Source organism: Varroa destructor, unplaced genomic scaffold (genome assembly GCF_002443255.2).
Source record: "Varroa destructor unplaced genomic scaffold, Vdes_3.0 BEIS01000001.1, whole genome shotgun sequence".
Classification (NCBI taxonomy): Eukaryota; Metazoa; Arthropoda; class Arachnida; order Mesostigmata; family Varroidae; genus Varroa; species Varroa destructor.
Window position 1 is genome coordinate 75,369,668 of NW_019211454.1, and position 18,508 is coordinate 75,388,175.

The window sequence follows — 18,508 nt, forward strand, 5'->3', positions numbered from 1 at the left end:
ATATATATAATGCCTTTCAAGTTACTGGTGTAAGTAGCCTTGCTTAAGTCGAAAATATCAAGATAATGGCATTGTATTTTTCTAATGTAATTACCACCAGAATACTCGACGATACTAAAGGTAATGTCGCTAACCATTTTGGATTATGCTTTCCATGTTTTAATGGAAACAAATTATTGTTCTCTAATTCGTGTTTGCAGGCCTTTATTCGAGAACTTCGTACAGGATCTTTTGTCAACTGTGAACAAACCAGAGTGGCCTGCCTCGGAACTAATGCTCTCACTTCTAGGCCAACTGCTTGTTAACAACTTTAGCAATAAAAACCTGGATATGTCTATGCGAACGTCTTCACTAGAGTACCTTGGTGTCGTTGCAGCCCGACTTCGCAAAGATGCCGTGCAAACCAAAATTCGACAAGAAGTAATAGATGATATTCTCAGACAGATTTGTGACGACAATAACGATGATGATGATATGATTGTTCAAAGCAAATCTAAAAAGAAGAAAAAGAACAACGCAGCTAAACTTAAGGTATGTTGTAATTTTTAAGTAGGATCCTAATAATCATATAACTAGTTACAGATGTAAAAAAAATTTGTAAACAACATAAGGATCTCAAAGGTAGAATGTTTAACGATGTGCATGCTGATCGAATGTAATTGCTGAACTGATATACAATCTTAACTGTACGCTCCGCGCCTCACCTTTACGGCCACAATGACAAAAACTTATGTCATGTCTCCGTATGGTTTTGTTTTATTTGTGCGCTTATATACGTTTACACAAAACCGTAGTAAAGCTTCGCACAGTGTGGTGGCATGGTTGCTATGACAATGCTGGTAGCAGTCGTCATCATATTGCTAAACGGTTCTTTTCGATGCCTGCCAAAAACAATCTTTGCTCTACGTATGGCTTCATTCTTAGAAAAACAATACCATCTGGTCGAGAGAACAAAGTCAAGTTTAAGGAAATTCCGTTGAAAAGCTAGCTTACCTTTTTTTCGGTGAAGAGGTAGTGCTTTTATGACTCATATTATGCTCTTTTCGATGTATGAGACACAGAATGTTTGTCTGTTCTACTGTCCACAAAACCTCTAACCATCAACTTTTTTTGCTTAGGGTTGCGCATATGATCATGTGTTTATGATCATATAATCTTAACACTGTTCTATCCGGGTTTTCGTATATACGTGACCCATTACTTCATAATCTTGTAAGAGTCGCATCTCGTTTTGTGAAGCTGATCACTTTGGGACAAGGAGCTGTCTGTTGCTATATTCATAGTACCCCCTGCAACCCTGTATTCCAATCCTAATATGATATCAACATCTTCTCTAACTGAGGTGCATTTACTCAGTTCTACGTGTTTATATATATATATACGTGGATATAGTATCCTCCCTAAATGGGCTTAGGGTATGGCAATGTACTATGGTGCAGTTCTGTTTTTTCGGACTCCTACTCTTATTTTTTCTATCTCTCTGGAGTCATATAGAATACAGGTGTCCCCTAAAGGTTTGCTGACTCTAACCGAATGTGTTTGGAACTGGCCGTAGACCGTAAGTACCTAAATGGTGTAGAACGTAAGCTTTTCATAAAGTCTGTTGTTACAGATTTGCATATCTGGAGGTCAATAAACCGGTCTAGCTGCTTGGTATTTGTCCTGGTCGAGCGCGTGGTCATGTGTCCTTACAATTTTAGAATGCGGTTTTTCTTTCAGTGGTCGGGTTCGATTCATAGTTTTTCATAGGGCAGCCCTTTCTTCAGCTAGTATGGTCCAGGAGAGCCAACACTAAGGCAGCAGTACCAATACATGTTCGATAGACACGATTTTCCTGACAACTGTTGTATGTCACTGTCGATCGATGAAAATTTCGGTAGTAAACTAATGTGCACATTGAGACGCGTGCGACTATGTTCAAGATTTCCATCATAATACTGATCACGAACCGTGTAACGGTTGCGATAGCGCCTTGTTTCTAAGCGTCATTCTAAATAACGAAGAAACTGGGAAAAAACTGCCGTCACTTTTGTCCCAAACCTAAGAACAAACATAAGCATAAGAACAAAAATAACACCGATTTAGCTTATCGTAAACTGTCGGATGGAGCCAAGATTACCCCTCCCTCCCCAACACCATCCTTTAAGCACTCCCTTGTGGAAAAATATTTTAGTCAGGAAAACAAAATCGAGAACAGAAACCCACCAAAAGATAACGTGTCCGCACTTCTAAGGAACAGACAGACAGCACCAGCGCTAATAAATTTAGTAGGTTGATGGATAAACGTAGTTAGCGGCTAGTAGAATTATTCGTCAATAAAAAACCATACAATTTCTAATATAAAGACAGTTTTCGCAAGTACTGTTAGCGTAATGGATCTACCCTGCATACCGCATAGCGTCTGATGTATTTCTGACAAACTTAATTTTATTTTTAATTGTTGTTGTTCCTAACTGGTGGCTACCAGTCGGAAGGCAGCTGATAGCGACAGTAGTGGGCACAAATTTTGAAACATTTTTGATATGTTCGTCTAAGCATTACCTAAGCATATACTTACCAAAAGAAGAATGATGAGGATAGCCTTAGTATTAGTATTATTTTGTGTTTAGTAGGTATATCGACATTTTTTATTTGCTACGACATTTGCTTGTGAGGATATGCCGTCTGTGTGATTGTCGGATATTTTGCAATTGTTTCCTCGACACAAAGGTAATTGTTTCTCAGTACCTATTCTTATTGTTATTGTTTTTGTTTATTCCCATAGGAGGAACGCGATGAGGTGACGATCCTTCAACAAGCTCTGCTTCACTACCTCGATGGAAACATTGAGTCAGATCATTCGCTCGAGTTCTCGAAGCGCTTCTATCTCGCACAGTGGTACAAAGACGCTGTGGCGAATGCCAAAGTAGACGCTGCACAAAAGTCTGAAGCCAAGGCAGGAAGCGGAGGTAAGTCAGGCAGTAAAATTAAAAGATAAGGGACAGTCTTTGATTTAGATGATTTGAGGACTAGACAGTTAGGCATTCACCTAACCAGGAATTCGTATTAGCAAACTTAGTTTCGCATTTCTGAAGTGGTAACTTAGCATATTTTCAGATGAAGACACAAGGATCAAGAAGGAAGAAAAGAGAGCCAAATCTGCGTCTGAGAAAGAATCTCCAAAGAAAAAGGAGATCAAGAGTGAACCAGAGGACGAAGATGAAGCTCAGAAGGACGACAAGGATCAGATGAAGGTGCAGAAGTTAGCCGAAAAACGCAAGAAATTCGTGTGCGAAACCATCCAGCAAGACTACGCTGATTTTGGCACGATAGAGATTATGCGAACAACGCTTGACTATGATACAGCTGAGCTAATCTCACGTTTCCTTGCTTCACGAAGACCCTTTTCACGAAGCTTCGACATATACCTTTCACAGATCCTCAAGGTTTTAGGAGAGAATACGACTGCCGTGCGTACAAAGGCAATGAAATGTCTTACCCAAGTGGTCGAGGCTGATCCTGACATATTAAGACGACCCAACGTCAAGTTTGCGGTTCATTCGCGTTTACTTGACTCAGCGACGTCAGTACGTGAAGCCGCAGTTGATCTCCTCGGTAAATTTCTTCTACAATCACCGGAGCTCATTGATGTTTATTATGACATGCTGACTCAACGGATACTCGACACAGGTGTATCTGTACGTAAGAGAGTTATTAAGATCCTCAAGGATATCTGCGTGGAGCAACCCGACTTCGAGAAGGTGCCGGAGATCTGTGTCCGTATAATTCGTCGAGTCAATGATGAGGAAGCCGTTAAAAAGCTCGTTGGTGAGGTTTTTCAATCGATGTGGTTTGTGCCTTGTAAAGAGCGCGAAACAGAACGAATCGAACAAAAAGTCAAAAATATATGTCATGTTGTGGCAGCCTGTCGTGACACAGGACTCGAGTGGTTTGAGCAGTTGCTCTCAAATCTCCTGCGATCTAAAGAGCATGAGCCAGCATTGCCTCAAACAAAAATGGCCTGTCGCCAAATAGTCGACTGCCTTGTTGACAATGTACTGGAGCTAGAAGGCGATCAACAGCAAAATGCACGGCCGCATCTTATTGCTTGTTTGACAACACTCAACATGTTCACCAAGATCGAACCTGCTATGACCACGAAGCATTATCAGGTTAGTGATATTAAAAGTAAGTATATACATATATACATGTACAAATTTTGCTATTTCAAACTAATTTCAGTTGCTTGCTAAATTCGTGCATATAACAGACATTTTTTTTAGGGTTAGGGTTTATGGAAAACAACATTACTATAGATTATGTGCCTTTATTATTTTGAAGGATTTAAGACGTCTGCTGGAATAATACATGGTACTGTCTACATGGTTAACTAAGATATGTCAAGTTACCATACATTCTTATAATTTTAGCACTTTATACTGCAAAAAATAAGTTTTAAATCTATGCTAAATTCCATCCTTGCACACCTGTTGCAGAATTCAAGCTTCTTTTGCCAAACGGATCGATAATAACAGAGGCTCTGTATTACGCAGACCTTGTCGGTTTTAAGTTCAACATGTTGATGTCTATCGTCGTTGATTGAATTATGTCGGAACGTCTCGGACTTTGAATCATGGCAGCATTATCTGTATTCCTGTGAACTTCGGCATTGGTTATTACAGTAAAGCGCCGACTGTGCTGGTGATATGCTCGTATCTGCAAAGTACGAATATGGACAAAACTGCGTTTTTCAAGATTTTTGTTAATTATTTTCACACACTTCCTAGCAAAATGATGAGAAAAAAATGGCATGAAAGTATTTGTATTCCGACTTAGCCCACGACGCTTTTCTAAGGCGTTTTAATTCCAAGGTAGGATATCTTGCCCCATTTTTTTTAGCTTAACCTCCATATGCTACTTTTTTCGTTGATATGTCAGTCATTGAAGTACTTGTCATTTTGTTTGTAACCCTTTGCTATTTATCAGGCTGCTTGCTTACCTTCTTGAGCTGAACTTGTTGGCTCTTTGAGTCAACAGTTTCCATTTTTTATATCTTCAGTTGTCAAATACAGACCATTTTACACCGATTTAAATAGCGGTTTTAAGCATCCAGGTCTACTAAATGATGAAGAAGAGCATTTAACAATAAAATGGCTTTTGCATCATTATAGCTGTCTAAGGACAAACGTTCTTTCCTAAGCAGTTTTGTATTTTCAGTTGAACTGGTCAATTTAATTTGTTGACATTCACACCGTTGTGAATTAAGTGTTCTACGAAGAGTTATGAACACATAATTTAGTTCTCCTCTTGAGTTTCACCAAACGGACAGAGGAGCCCCCTCAAGGTGAATGTCTTGCTTGTCAGGAAAAGCTCAATGTATTTTGTGTTAGCGATTTGGGTAGACGAGCTTTATTTCTTTGACAGGTACAGTTTATAGAAATATTTTTTAGCTGATTTTATAAAGCGAATACGATGCAGTATTACAAAGGTTTAGTTAACTGGAAGCCTACCATATGCTTTCTTCGCCTTCCCTGTAGTGCGGAGAGTGTTCGAAATGGCTTATAAAACCATCAAATAAGTAATGGGTTTCCGCTGAACTTGGACTGAGTTTTTATTTTAAAAAAATTTAGGATATTCAAGTAGTAGGTTGATCAATAAAAAAATTCCTAGTCGAAATCCAATAAACTACCTTTTAAAAATTGAAACTTTCAAACGAGTTAATACACATATCGTTGAATTGATCCATTTTGTTGCTTAGGTAGTATTATTTTATATTTAAGAGGTCACGGTATCTCAAGGAACGCTATTAGAAATCCACGAACATGCCTCAAAATACGTAATGCAACACCAGAGAAGTGTTAAATTTGAGACCAATGACTTAAGGCGAGTGTTAAGGTAGTCAGCGTTTCAGCTGAGAACTTACCTCAAGACGTAGTGAACTCGAACATATCAAAAATGATTCGCTGAAAATAAATGGTCCCTTTCGGGCTCAGTAAAGAACTTTTGCGGGTGTATTTTATGTATTGCGTCTAATGTTCTGCTCTTCGAAAATGAAGTTTTGAAGGATCATTGATTACTTTAATCTACAAAATTTTCGAATACTTTAAGGCAGTTGTAGCTTTGAATTGGTTTTTGCGGTGCTTTTTAGTGGAAACGCTTAGCTTTGAGTGTTTGAAACACAAGAAAAAAAAATTAATAAAAACTGTAGTCTCCTTCATTGAAGTCAAAATATACTTTTTGATAGTTTTGTCTATTTCGCTAATTTCATACCTTTGACCATGTGGCATCGTTTTTATTTTATTTTGGAGAAACTAACGTCGTACTATTCTATTGTTCGAATTCAGGTGTTTCAACCGTACCTGTCGGTAACTTGTACGACGGTGGCAGAGCAAATGATCATCAAGTGTGTCGTGAGCTGTCTAGAGCTGGTGGTGCCTCTCGTAGACCATCCCTCCGAAGATTTCCTTGTACAAGTCGAAGAAGGATTAACTAAGCTCATCTTACGTGGACATTCGGCCGTATTGCCGTCTGCAACCAGCTGTCTTGGAAAGATAGTCAATCTCGTTACCAAAAATCACAAACTGGTTCGCGATTGCTTTAAGAAAATTGTCAAAACACTAGAAATATGCAAGAATGAGCCTGATAAAGCACATAAACCCATTTTGATGCGCAACCTATTTACGGCCGGACTAATCTGCAAGCACTTCGACTTCGAACATCTTCAAGATCCCGCTACACCTGAAGTGAGCGAGAAAGCTGCTGTGTTTGACTGCTTTATCCACTTCAACAGTCATGCTGATGAGGCTATTCGGTTAAAAGCACTGCAAGGCCTTGGCTCTATGTTAAATCGTCATTACGATCTCATGTTGGGTGATGACGTGAAAAATCTATACAACTATATCCTCACAAATCCTGAGGTAACGGCCACGTTTAAGGTATCTGTGTTGACTAACATTAAAACGTACCTGCATGAAGAGGAGCAAAAAATGATAGAAAGAGACCGCGAATGGGCTAAACAAACGAAAAAGGAAAATTTAAAAGAGATGGGTGATGTGGCATCGGGCATGGCTTCCACCGTCATTCAGCTTTACCTCAAGCCAATCCTTGCATCGGTCATCTCAAATCATCTACAGGTTCGTAAGCAAGCGCTTTATGTCATACAACTAGTACTTGGCCAAGGCTTGGTACACCCCGTTCAAATGGTGCCGTACTTATCGTGTCTCGGCAGCGATGATGACCCTCATACGCGAACTACAGCAGAACGACTCTTGCAGGAGCTTGAGAAAAAGTATCCCGGCTTCGTTCAGATGAAAGCGGGTGCAGGAGTTCGACTAAGTTACAAACTCCAGACAGTTCTGAAAGAAGATCGTCTGCAAAAAGAGGAACGCCTTATTCGAGGCGTGCGCATTCAGGCGGACGGACAACCAATTGCCCGCAATGGTTTCTTGTACACAGTGTTACGATCGACAAGACAAACGAGAAGAGCTTTCTTGCTCTCACTGCTTAAGCAGTTTGATGATTCCAATCGGACGCCTCTCATGGAGTTACTGTACATCGCGGACAACGTTGTCTATTTTCCATACCTCGTGCAGGATGAACCTTTGTTTGTAATGCATCATATTGATATTCATCTCTCCGTTAGTGGCACTGGTCTTCTGCATAATTTCCGTGAACAGCTTTCACGTCGAGGAGGTCAAGAACAACAACGCAATGACCAACGACGACTGGGCAATGAGAGCGACTCGGATGATGACGATGATTTGGAATCGCTTATTGAAAGACTTCCACAGGACACACGAGTAGCTCAGGAGTGTATGATCAGCTCACACGCTTGTGTCTTGTTGTTGCTATGCAAACAGGCTCTCAAAGAAATATATGGATTGACCGATGCCAGGATCGCGCAATATTCTCCTAATGAACAAGCAAAAGTGTATGAGAAACAAGTGAGTCGGAAAGTAGGCGTTCATTTTTCTCCCTCACTTACCCTTGAGAAACTTAAAGAGCCCGGTGGATCGTTGGACGTTAAGCAGCATTTAGACGAGGACGGAAAACGCGCTCTTGTTGAACAGTACATTCATTTTCGCCAACTAATGCTCAGCATCGATCCTAATGATGATGATCAGGATGAACAGCCTCAGGTAGGTTTGATCATAGCTTCCTAATAATATAATTAATAAGATAATGGTTATAGGAGTAAGTCAAATTGACAACATTTTTGTTTTCAATTACCTTTCCTTTCAAATTAACACCTATGGCATTTGGATAGTGGATCATTACGTTTATGAGACGCTATACGCATAAGAAGGTATTTGTGTAATGTCAAACAGTTACCATTTCTCTATTCACAGACCATTGAAAGCAAGAAAGATCACTAAACGATAACATTTATTGAATTTCAGGGGCCACTTGTGACTCGCGTTGAGGAGTCAAGCAATGGTATCGTTCTTAAGATCTCAAAGGCGCCGCCACCGCCTGAAAAGCCGGCTCCACCGTCAGCTACGACGGTTATACTGCCGCCCGGCCATGAGGTTACGCCGTCCCCTGAAAAGAAACGTCGCGGACCAATTCCCAAATTGAAACTCAGCGCTGCTAAGGAGCCAAAAACTCCTGGTCGTCGGGGCCGAAAGCCTGGCAGTGGGCGTGGACCAGGAAGGCCGCGGAAGAAGCGAGTCGAGTCGTCGGAGGAAGAAAGCGAGAACAATATGGACGATTCTGACTACGAATAGAAGCTTATAGAGTAGCAGTCAAGCACAGCGCGACTTCTCTGCTATTTGTGTTTGTTTTTGTGCTGCAGAAGATGCGCATAGGGTTATCAAGGTCGTCGAGAGGTCGAAAAGTGTATACAAGATAGCTCTTATAATTATATTGGTATGATGATGATGATAATGTTAAGGCCAGCCAAGACGGAAAAGGTAGGTGACGGGAATAGGCGTGGCAGGTATGTGTGTAATGTGTACCACAAAATAACAAATATCCGATATATGATGGTCACAAGTTGCAATGTGGAAGTTTATGCCAGGGCGACCTTTCTTATCGAGAATAATTCTCACTGACACGGTGAAGATGGCCTAAAAATGGTCGCAGAGAAGGATGCTGAATCATAAAATGACTGCGTGTATGTAATAGGTAGCCCTAGTTGGTACTTGTGAACCTCCTAATTGACGATGCGATGCATATAAAGGTACACAAAACGGTGACCAGGTCTGAGGCGTAGTAAATCCTCATTGGCTGCGGTTTCTGCATTCGTAAGACGCAGGTAAAATGTACTAAATAACGACGATGGTGTTTAAGCTATGAGACCATGACGTTCAGTGGTCTTCAATGATTTAGTATAATTGAGTGATTCAGGATGCGAAAAGTGTAGTAGAGTAAGAAGTTCTGGGATTATTAGACGTTGCCTTACACAACTATAACCAGAATATATAATTTCGATTCTTAAGTGACCGTTTGGGAAGGGGAAACGGATATCTACACGAGAGTGCTGAAGCATACAATGAATTGAGAAAATACGTTAGGCAGGTAAGCGACCGAACAAGAAAGAAATATGGTTGGTGGATGCATAGCGCTGTTGCATCAGCGAATGACTGTAAAAGTGACTATGGATTAATTACTTAGTGAATGAATTATATAGATTTATTATTATTATTTACAATGGAGTGGAGCTAGTAAAAGCGAGTATGAACGAATGTGTAAATAGATTGTACGATAGGATGTACACAGCAAAAAATGGGAAGGCTAATGATAATTATAGGCTCTTCCGCGTTGGGGTCAATTGATAAGCGCTAATAAAGGAATTAATGCTGTACACACATATAGATTCAATCACACAAACTACAGACATTAACACCTAAAATTGACAAAACAGCTTAATAGGGAAAGAGGGGACAAAGCGGTCCGATCGATTATGTTACCCTAATGACGACGTTAACATTAGAATGAAAACAACAGGGGAGAGGGAAAAAGAAGAAGACGTCAGAGCGCCGCTGACGATGACAACGCTTGCCACCCGCCCTGTACATAGTGTATATATTATATTATCAAACCTAAATGGGAAATTCAATTTAAGGCGAAGAAAGTAAGGCAGAGTGGCAGCAAATAGAAGAAGACTCTTGTTGGACGTACTCTTGTTCAGCTGTTCGAACAACAAGTGAACCGAAGTGGATTAAAGTGACTATGGACAAAACAATTGCGGATTAAAAAATGAGTAAACAAATGACGGCAGTGGAGAGTGGCACATTTGGCTCACGTTTGCGGTGAAGGATCCTTGTCTAAAAATTGGTTGGTTATTACTCCTTTGGTTAGATATCAGCAACGAAGATGGTATAAGTTGAATCAGCTTTTCACAAATAAACGTAGACGGCAGAAACAACATCAAATCATACGCAACTGCCAATAGTAAGAAAAGGATCAGGCAAATCAAGAAACCGTTAGATAACGAGTAGCTAGGGCGTAATCATGGTTAAAAATTCTCTTTGGGTTATTAAAATGCATGGTTTGAAAATATTATATTACTGCAAAGCTCATAAGTTTTAAAAGTATAAAAGATGGAACTCTAGAAAATCATTAGTTCATAAAATTTTACTAAAGAAAAGTACGACGTGACAAGCTTAACAGCGCTCATTCAGTTTTATATTGAATAGATGCACCCTGTTTGAAAAAAGTCTAGTCCATCCTATCCAAACATTTTAAGTCAATTAAAATGATTACAACCCAAAAAGTATTTTTTACAGGCAGGTTTTACATTTGAACATGACACATCGTAACAGAAAAGGGCCTAACTAGTTATGGCTCGATTAGTTTAGTTCGCCGTATTGAAGATCATTGTGTGAAACACGAGTAAATGAGTTTAAATTGATTCCACCTTTACGATAAGTTAAAAAGCTGAAGTCAGCAACAGTCGGTACTGGCATATAAATCTCGATTTGTGTGACCTATTTATAATTTTTCTATAGGCTAAAAAAAACAGTCCGCTGCTGCTTATATTTTTTTGTGTTCTACAAAGCGAGAACTTGAACCCATAACCACTTGCAGCGAAAACAATTCGTTAAATAAATAGCGCCGTCAGGCATTGTGTACCGTAAGTCGCTCCAAGTAATGTATTGAAAGCTTTACTGTTATTAAAGAGCCAGAAAGATGATTCGGAAATATATATACATAATTACGTTGCAGACTCTGTGGTTATGTTGGGCGCAGAGTGCTATCGTTTATGCCGACTGCTGCCATTCTAACCAAGTTCGCAGAGGTTAGAGTTACAACAGCATTGCAGGAGTAAGAAGGAAGAATATTGACGGAAACAGATGGAGTAAGGACTGATAAAAGAAAAAAAGTTTAATGTTCTATTCTGCTTGCGTGTCTAGTATTTGAAATTATCAAACCAAATCTGCCGCTATCTTCACGGCCGCCACCTACTAATATGATTATGTGTATCATAGTTAGTGTAAAAGAGTTTCGCTAAGTTATTTCTAGAGATAAATACAAAAATACTGATATAATAATAACAACAATAAATAGAACGAAAATAAAAAGAGAAAATGTATTATTGGTGAAATATATAAATATGTAAAATGTAAATAAAAAAGCTAGCAAAGAGTTATTTGCAGATGACGTGACGCGTTTTTATTCTCTAAAAAACAAACGACAAATAATTCAGTGCACAGGATTTCTTGAGAACTAAGATGTATTATATCTTAGTTCTCTAGATTTTTAAATAGATTTTTCGATTTTTGTTTTTCTGCCTGGATGACTTCATCGTTATATGTGAGATAAAATAAATCGCGTTACATCAGGATTAACGCCGTTTCAAAGCCTAGATTAGGCAGTAGTATACGTGTTAAAATTGTTGGAGAACCTGGGATATAGTGAGGGAACGCTTTAAAGATGAGCCAAATTTTTACAAAAAATTCGTTATAATAACGATTTTATTTTGATAAAGGCGAAAATGCTGATTAGGCTTTTAAAATATGTTGCTGTTATGCAAGATGCATCATCAAAAAAAATCTAAAGATGGCTCTGCCGCCTTTATTCTAAAATTTTTGTATGAAAGGTATTCTATGGTGTAGTCAACCAATTACAAGATAAAATTTTAAAATTACCGCGGGAATCTGGCAAGATCGGCTTAGAGCAGCCGTGATGCCGTTAAAAACCTAAACATTTACCTCTAAGCAGTTTATTTTTTATTTCTATACGCGAAGCATGAAATCGCGACAAATGTATATCACATACGACAACTTGCAAAGACAAAGTCATATCCCTTTACTATTTGTAGCAAAACCTAGGCTGACATCAAAGAAGATGATGTTGTGTTTGGTGGGATTAGAAAAGCATGGTGCATTATAAGCTGCTCCCGCCTGGAAAACAGTAAATTTGGATCTCTACTATTAATAAGTAAAGAAACTACAACAAGCTATGTCTAGCTTCCCGGAAAAATTTGAGAAAATTTGAATAGCACAATTTTAATGCGTTTGTCGTATGGCCCGGATGTTACATAATCTGGTTCGATCTGTGCAGAAATATCTTAATGGTGTTAATTTACATTTAATACAGGGATGCAAAAGTAACTTGTCACAATTTTCTGCCTAGATACCACAGAATTTGTACAGTGCTGGAATTATGGTGTTACCAGGGGAATGGCAAGAAGTCATCCAAGCACATTTGTTTATATATGAACATTTTTTTTTTCAATTTTAATTTATGAACAATTAATACTTCCGAAATTTTAAATAAAAATCATAAATCTATGTCAAATCAAATAAACAATAGTAAGGGTTGCACTGAGCACATTCAATTTTTTCTGGTTTAGTATTATGTCAAAAATGCTAATAGTGCTAACAGATCTATTAACGCCTGTAAAATATAGTCTGAACCTTTTCATACTTAAAAATAATTAGGTTGCAAAACCATTATTGTTATTCTTGATAGGAATAACTCTAAAAATACGAGAATTTGATTGGTATAGTGTCGTTGATATGTATCTCCTATACTAAGACGCTTTTTAATCCTATAAATTTATTGATGTTGTGACGATAAAATATTATCATTTGTTTTTCATAAAATAAAAAGGAATTCCTGTGTACTCATCCCTTCACCCCAAAGCAATTCAGAAGAGCCGAGAACAAACAAGAAATTTCGATCGAATCAAAACAAAAAACAAAATATTACAGAAAATATATTTTATAATAAATATGAAAAACTGTTTTCATTCGTGTTATTTGATAAATTATTCATCTTCCTTGCCTTTTTCGCCAGTTCTTATTTTAAATTTACGGTCTTTACCTATTAGTAGATACATACGGCTTACTCTGCCTAATATGATTTTATATAAAACGTTGAGAAAAAAAGCTAGAAAATACTAGTAACAGAGCGATTAGTTCATTGTTGTCAATTCCTCGTAGACATAACTATAAGGTGCTTAATATGAAGACGATCAGTTGAATAATCTTGGTGAACGTTTACAGATTAAAGTCGATCAATTTGGCATCTAGATATCGTCTTGTTGTTTTATTTATTAAATTTTTGTAAATATACTATTCAGACTTGCCGACACATTAAATACCGAACAAATCGGTACAGAAAAGCAAAGCTGGAGTCGATGAGAGTTGATAAAAATATTAACAAGTGTGATGTTAAGTGGGAAAAAATCAAAAATTAAACAAATGATTATCTATATTCGTCTTTTCTTCAAAACTTGTAAGCTTATTAGTAATGATCACACACACACAAATCTACCTAGGTATATGTATTCAAAAGGATAGCGAACTGGAAAACCTTTAATTAAAGAATATCCATCAACGTTGTGTAAAAAATAATGCGACTGCTGGAAATCACCAGCTGTTGGATCGAATTATTATTATTATTATTGAGGTAATAAATTCAGTAAAGGTAAAAGGTTTAATAGGGTAACACCAGTAGAGATGATAAATAGTGCTGGTTTCCGGCAGAATCATTAGCAACAAAGATATTGTGCTCTGTTGCTTTAACACTATGATACCGAAAGGACGTTAATTATTGTTCACGTGGGAACTCGGACGACCAAGTCTCTGCCTGATCGACGGCAGAGGTTTTAGGTTCCGCCAATGATACATAGACAACTTCTTAGAACGTCATTATAATCGGAACAGTTATCCTATCTAGTCAGACATGAAGCAATTGATATAATGCATGAATTAGGTAATTCTTTTGCAAACGTTTTAAATCAACAAAAAATAGCCTAAAATAGAAGGAGAATTTTTATATGGTAGAAAAAACAGTTAAAAAAATGAATAGATTTTATAACGAACCGAGGTAATGTTTCGACCTTTTCTTATTTATTCGATAATTCGAGCCCAAGACCCATATAGCCTCGATAAGCCACTCGACCCGAATTACTCGACCTATTAATAGAGTTGTGTGTACTTGGTGTTATTAAAGTATCGTATGTACGTTTAACGAGATCATTTAGTCGAGAGGACGTTAATTCGACAGAGTGGCCCTACACAGCATAGGGTGCACGGGATGCATTGCGAAATCCTTTTTTATTTTAAAGTTAAGGGTTTTTACTTTGATTAATTACTGAAGTTGAAAATCTAGATCATATTTGTGATCACTCCATAGTGGTTAAGTAAATATTCCAGAAGCTCGTACAAGAATCGCATTCATACGCCATGCCATCTGTAATACAAAGCATATAACTAACTGCTAGCTTTATAATCAAACGCACTTTAAAGGCCAGTGTCGTATCAAATAGGCAACAGATAGTTTAGATTTTATTGCGCTGAATGCAAGGTATGTGTAACTGCATATAGTCTAGTAATGACACATGTTATCACGAGCGAAGTTTATTTAAAATGTTTTCTATCTCAAAAATTATTTCTAAATTGAGAATGAAATTGAATAGTTGAATATAAAAGGAATTAAAACACGGATCGTTTCAGGTGATGCATGCAAATCTCCATTTAGATTATTTAAAAGGCACGTCTTTCAAATGCTCGGAAGAACAAAATCTTAGTAAGGTCAACAACAATAATAAGCTCAATTTCTAGTCATCTAGACCAGAGCAAAAAATGATTAAAATCTACCCTTTAATAATCATTAAGGATTCATGCGAGAGGTTCAACCGTGTTAGCAGACGATAACAATATCGTCGTATCTATTAATAATTCAGCAACGTTCGGGTATAATAGTTGATTTGTTGATATTTCGTCGAGAGATCACGGAGTATTATCTCTTGTTGTTCCAACTATATCAATCGAGTTAGTATTTCAGCAGCTGTCGTTATAATAAGCAACAACTGATAAGGCTGTCACAATTGGATTACGAAAAACTAGCCCAATAAAATTTTTTCAACCCGCCTCTAATTTCACGATGCCTGTTACTAAAGCTTCACAGAAACATTTTAAAATGAGCAATTTGTTTAGCAGAGACGCCTTTAGTTACTTTAGTGTTGCTTTCGCTGTCACATAAATAGATTAAAACAAAAGTTACAGGGAATCGTACAAGGTAATTTTTTACACAAGTCTAATCATAATACAAGTGTTAAGTCAAGCAGGCTGTATGATTTGTGTTGTTTGTATTACAAATAAATCGAGTTCTCATCTCTGTCACGATTAGGCGTTCGAGCTCGCATCTCTCGTACAAAGGTCATACGCAACGGACTGCGTTCCTCGTGAACGGTCACCATATCAAAGTCGTGGCTACGCCACATGAGAAGTATTGGTTCTGAGCTCTGGACAAGCGCTGCACGAGCCTCGGTTGGTATGACCGGTAGGTGATGACCCAGAGGCTGGGCTTGAGCAATGGGCTGAGTCCTCACACGAATATGACCGTTGTCCTTTTGTCGATCAGCTCTTCGACGGAGCGCTTTGGCGAAGACTCGATTGCCACGTCCACTAATGAGAAACTCAAGAAAATCCTTTACTTTAAGCAACACTCTCTCCTGCATTGCATGATAGTCACGCTGATCTTGACTGTCATCGGTAATGTGAGGCCAACGTAGTTCTAGTGCTTCATACCGAAAAAGGTAACGCGCAAAAATAGCTGCTAAGGATGAAGCCGTCATTAAATTGCGATTTTTGAGACGAGTGATTTGCTGCAAAAAAAATATGCAGTGTAAGAAACAGACGAGAGGTAACGGGGGCGGTGATTCGCCGTCTACAATGAGCTCAGTTAAACGCTGTAGCTGCCACTCTTCCGGTTCTTCAAGCACACTTAGCCGTTCCACGATACTTCGTTGAATATCCAATGGAAGGAGGGGATCTCGAAGGGTCCGCAACCAACGTTTGTACAGCGCGCACGCCTCGTGTACATCTCCAATAACTTCTTTTGGCAGCGTGCCTGTATTCAAAAAATGTTCGCCGATCTGTCGTCGCATACTGGTTCGACCTGGCTCTCTAAAAAGTAGCGGGATCTCAGCACGCAGCAATATTTGTTTGGATAAGTAATCGATGACATAAGGAACTTCGAACCCGGCTAGGTAAACACTGACATCCTGTAAACCGTCACAGAGGGTTCGCAGACGAAGAAGGAGAATACACAGGTTTATACTTTATTAACGCTGTGGCTTCTTCACGAAGCGTTCTTATGAAGATTTAAATCAAAGCAGCTGGTATTTCTCGGTCGTTTTGCAACATCTAAAAGATTCTAGCTACTGATACGCGCTTACTTAGATGTTCCCTTGTTGTTTTAACCGTTGATAGCGTTTTATTGCTGCATAGGGCTGTATTTCGTAACAGGTCGCTCGCAGCAATTAAACGCGAATATTGAAAAAGAGAGAAAAAATGATGACATTTCCTTTTACCAATAATATACCCATCGTTTTTTAAATGGAACTTGTCTAATGGCAAGTCATTTCAGCCGCAATGCCTACGTCTTTGAATCGAGTTACAAAGGTAATAGTTTAGCTTCACGCAGATATATTTAAGAAGGGATATATTGTGACTGAGCGAATCTAACTCCATGGTAATTTGTTAATAATGCATTGTAAACTTAAAAATGGCTTGTCTAATGTAACGGATGTTTCTGTACAATTTGTTGATATATTGTTGCAACTCTTTTTACGAGTGGCTTTTCTTCAGTTAGACCAGGGATGCTCTGTGCCATGTGAAAACTGACATAATTGATGCTAAGCAAAGCGATCTTACCATGAACCTAGCTTTTAGAAAATAGCATTATGTAACTTGTTGTAAATCTTGGATGGAACAACATTATTGATTGCAGGAAAAATCATAAGCCAAATGTTTAACATGTTATTAATTTAGCCCGTTCTGAAGTTATCAAATGATACCTCCATAGAAGATCTAGTTAAATTCAATACCGACTAACCTTGTTGCATAGCACCAATTTATGTTTTGCCAAACTGCGAGAAATATAGCTCGGCTCCGTTTCAAAGATCCGGTCCAACCACTTCTTGGCTAAGCGCCGAAAGCCCATGGTCATCTTTAGGGTAATTCGCAGTTCGAGGCGCACACGGTTAGGCGACTTCTTCATAAACGCGTCTCGAAATAACGCAGATTAGAGTTTTAATCTGTGCTAATTGCTTTATGACAAATGGCATTAGCAATTCAAAGGTCAACTGCTTTAACCCGTGCTGCTTGAAGTTGGCCAGCATTAGCTGTGAAAAAAATTCTGTCCAATTTTAATCTGAACGGTACGGAAAAATGTTGAGCTCACACAATGGAATTTTTTCCGACAAAGTCTAATGACCTCAGAAAGGCACCGTACGCTGCTCTTCTTGAATCGAACGGTATCATCGTCATGCGTAGGAGAGGGCGCACGCTATGCAGAAGACATACTTCTTGTAAGGGACACGCGGCACCCGCTGACGGCATGACTGGTGCGCTCACAAGATGCGCCATTTTGCACTTGAAGTGTCAAAGTGACTGACGCGCTATCTATATATGCGTATAGGACTCTGTTTATCGCCGTCACTGCCGCTGTTATATTGTATGTTTTTAACGTTATTAATTAATACATCTTGTTGCAGAAAGAAAGTGGAGCCATGCGGAAGAAAAGTCGTAGCCACTTTGTTATAGGATTGTCCATAGTCAGATACTCTGTTGACATCAAACGGACGACGTAACTGGCCGCATATATGCGCACCACTATAATTGCTACTCTACGGAAACATGTAAAGATGTTTCTAATTTAAGTGAACCTCCAAACAACAAGCTCGCGCCATTTTTATATACGATCATCGTATATGTTATATATGAAGCACAGAGCACATGCGGTAGAGGCATTCAAGATGGATACTATTTAATAAACGAGAATATAGTAAAAACAAAATTACGTAAATGAGCTTAAAAATTAGATGCAAATTCACGGCACTTCTGATTGAATTCATCAGAAGAAGTGCAACGGGGCCAAGTATGAAAATTAAGGCTTTGCATATAAATTTCAATTATTCTAATTAGTAAATCTTATGCATACCCCCGAATAGAAGACCTCGTCAACTCAGAAACCTCGATTAGGCTGTAATCTCCAATTAGTTCATAATCTAATCATAGTTCATAATTAGTTCATTTGATTACGTGTGTGCTTCTGTAAGAACTGTGCC

At 38.5% G+C, this 18,508-nt stretch overlaps 2 protein-coding genes across 2 annotated transcripts; one reads left to right on the forward strand and one right to left on the reverse strand.

Annotated features, from left to right (window-relative positions):
• Positions 1-200: 200 nt before the first annotated feature.
• On the forward strand, positions 201-11,583 carry LOC111246261 (nipped-B-like protein A; the record flags this gene model as incomplete). Its single annotated transcript, XM_022795598.2, is given in 5 exon segments — positions 201-531; positions 2,765-2,948; positions 3,097-4,151; positions 6,324-8,117; positions 8,379-11,583. Coding segments are annotated over 5 exon segments (3,691 nt in total), but the record flags the coding sequence as incomplete, so codon positions are not given.
• Positions 11,584-14,776: 3,193 nt separating this feature from the next.
• Positions 14,777-17,757, reverse strand: LOC111252281 (uncharacterized). The gene is made up of 2 exons (XM_022809863.2): positions 17,275-17,757; positions 14,777-16,441 (listed from the first exon to the last, which is right to left on the reverse strand). Exons 1-2 carry the CDS (start codon positions 17,437-17,439, stop codon positions 15,527-15,529), a joined length of 1,080 nt encoding a protein of 359 aa, XP_022665598.1. The 5' UTR covers positions 17,440-17,757; the 3' UTR covers positions 14,777-15,526.
• Between the last annotated feature and the right edge of the window lie 751 nt (positions 17,758-18,508).

Bases quoted from the DNA above. Each gene is read 5' to 3' on its own strand.
- LOC111252281 (XM_022809863.2), bottom strand. From the start codon at position 17,439: ATGAAGAAGTCGCCTAACCGTGTGCGCCTCGAACTGCGAATTACCCTA. The intron at 16,442-17,274 runs GTTAGTCGGTAT...GACGGTTTACAG, and splicing joins AATTGGTGCTATGCAACAAG to GATGTCAGTGTTTACCTAGC.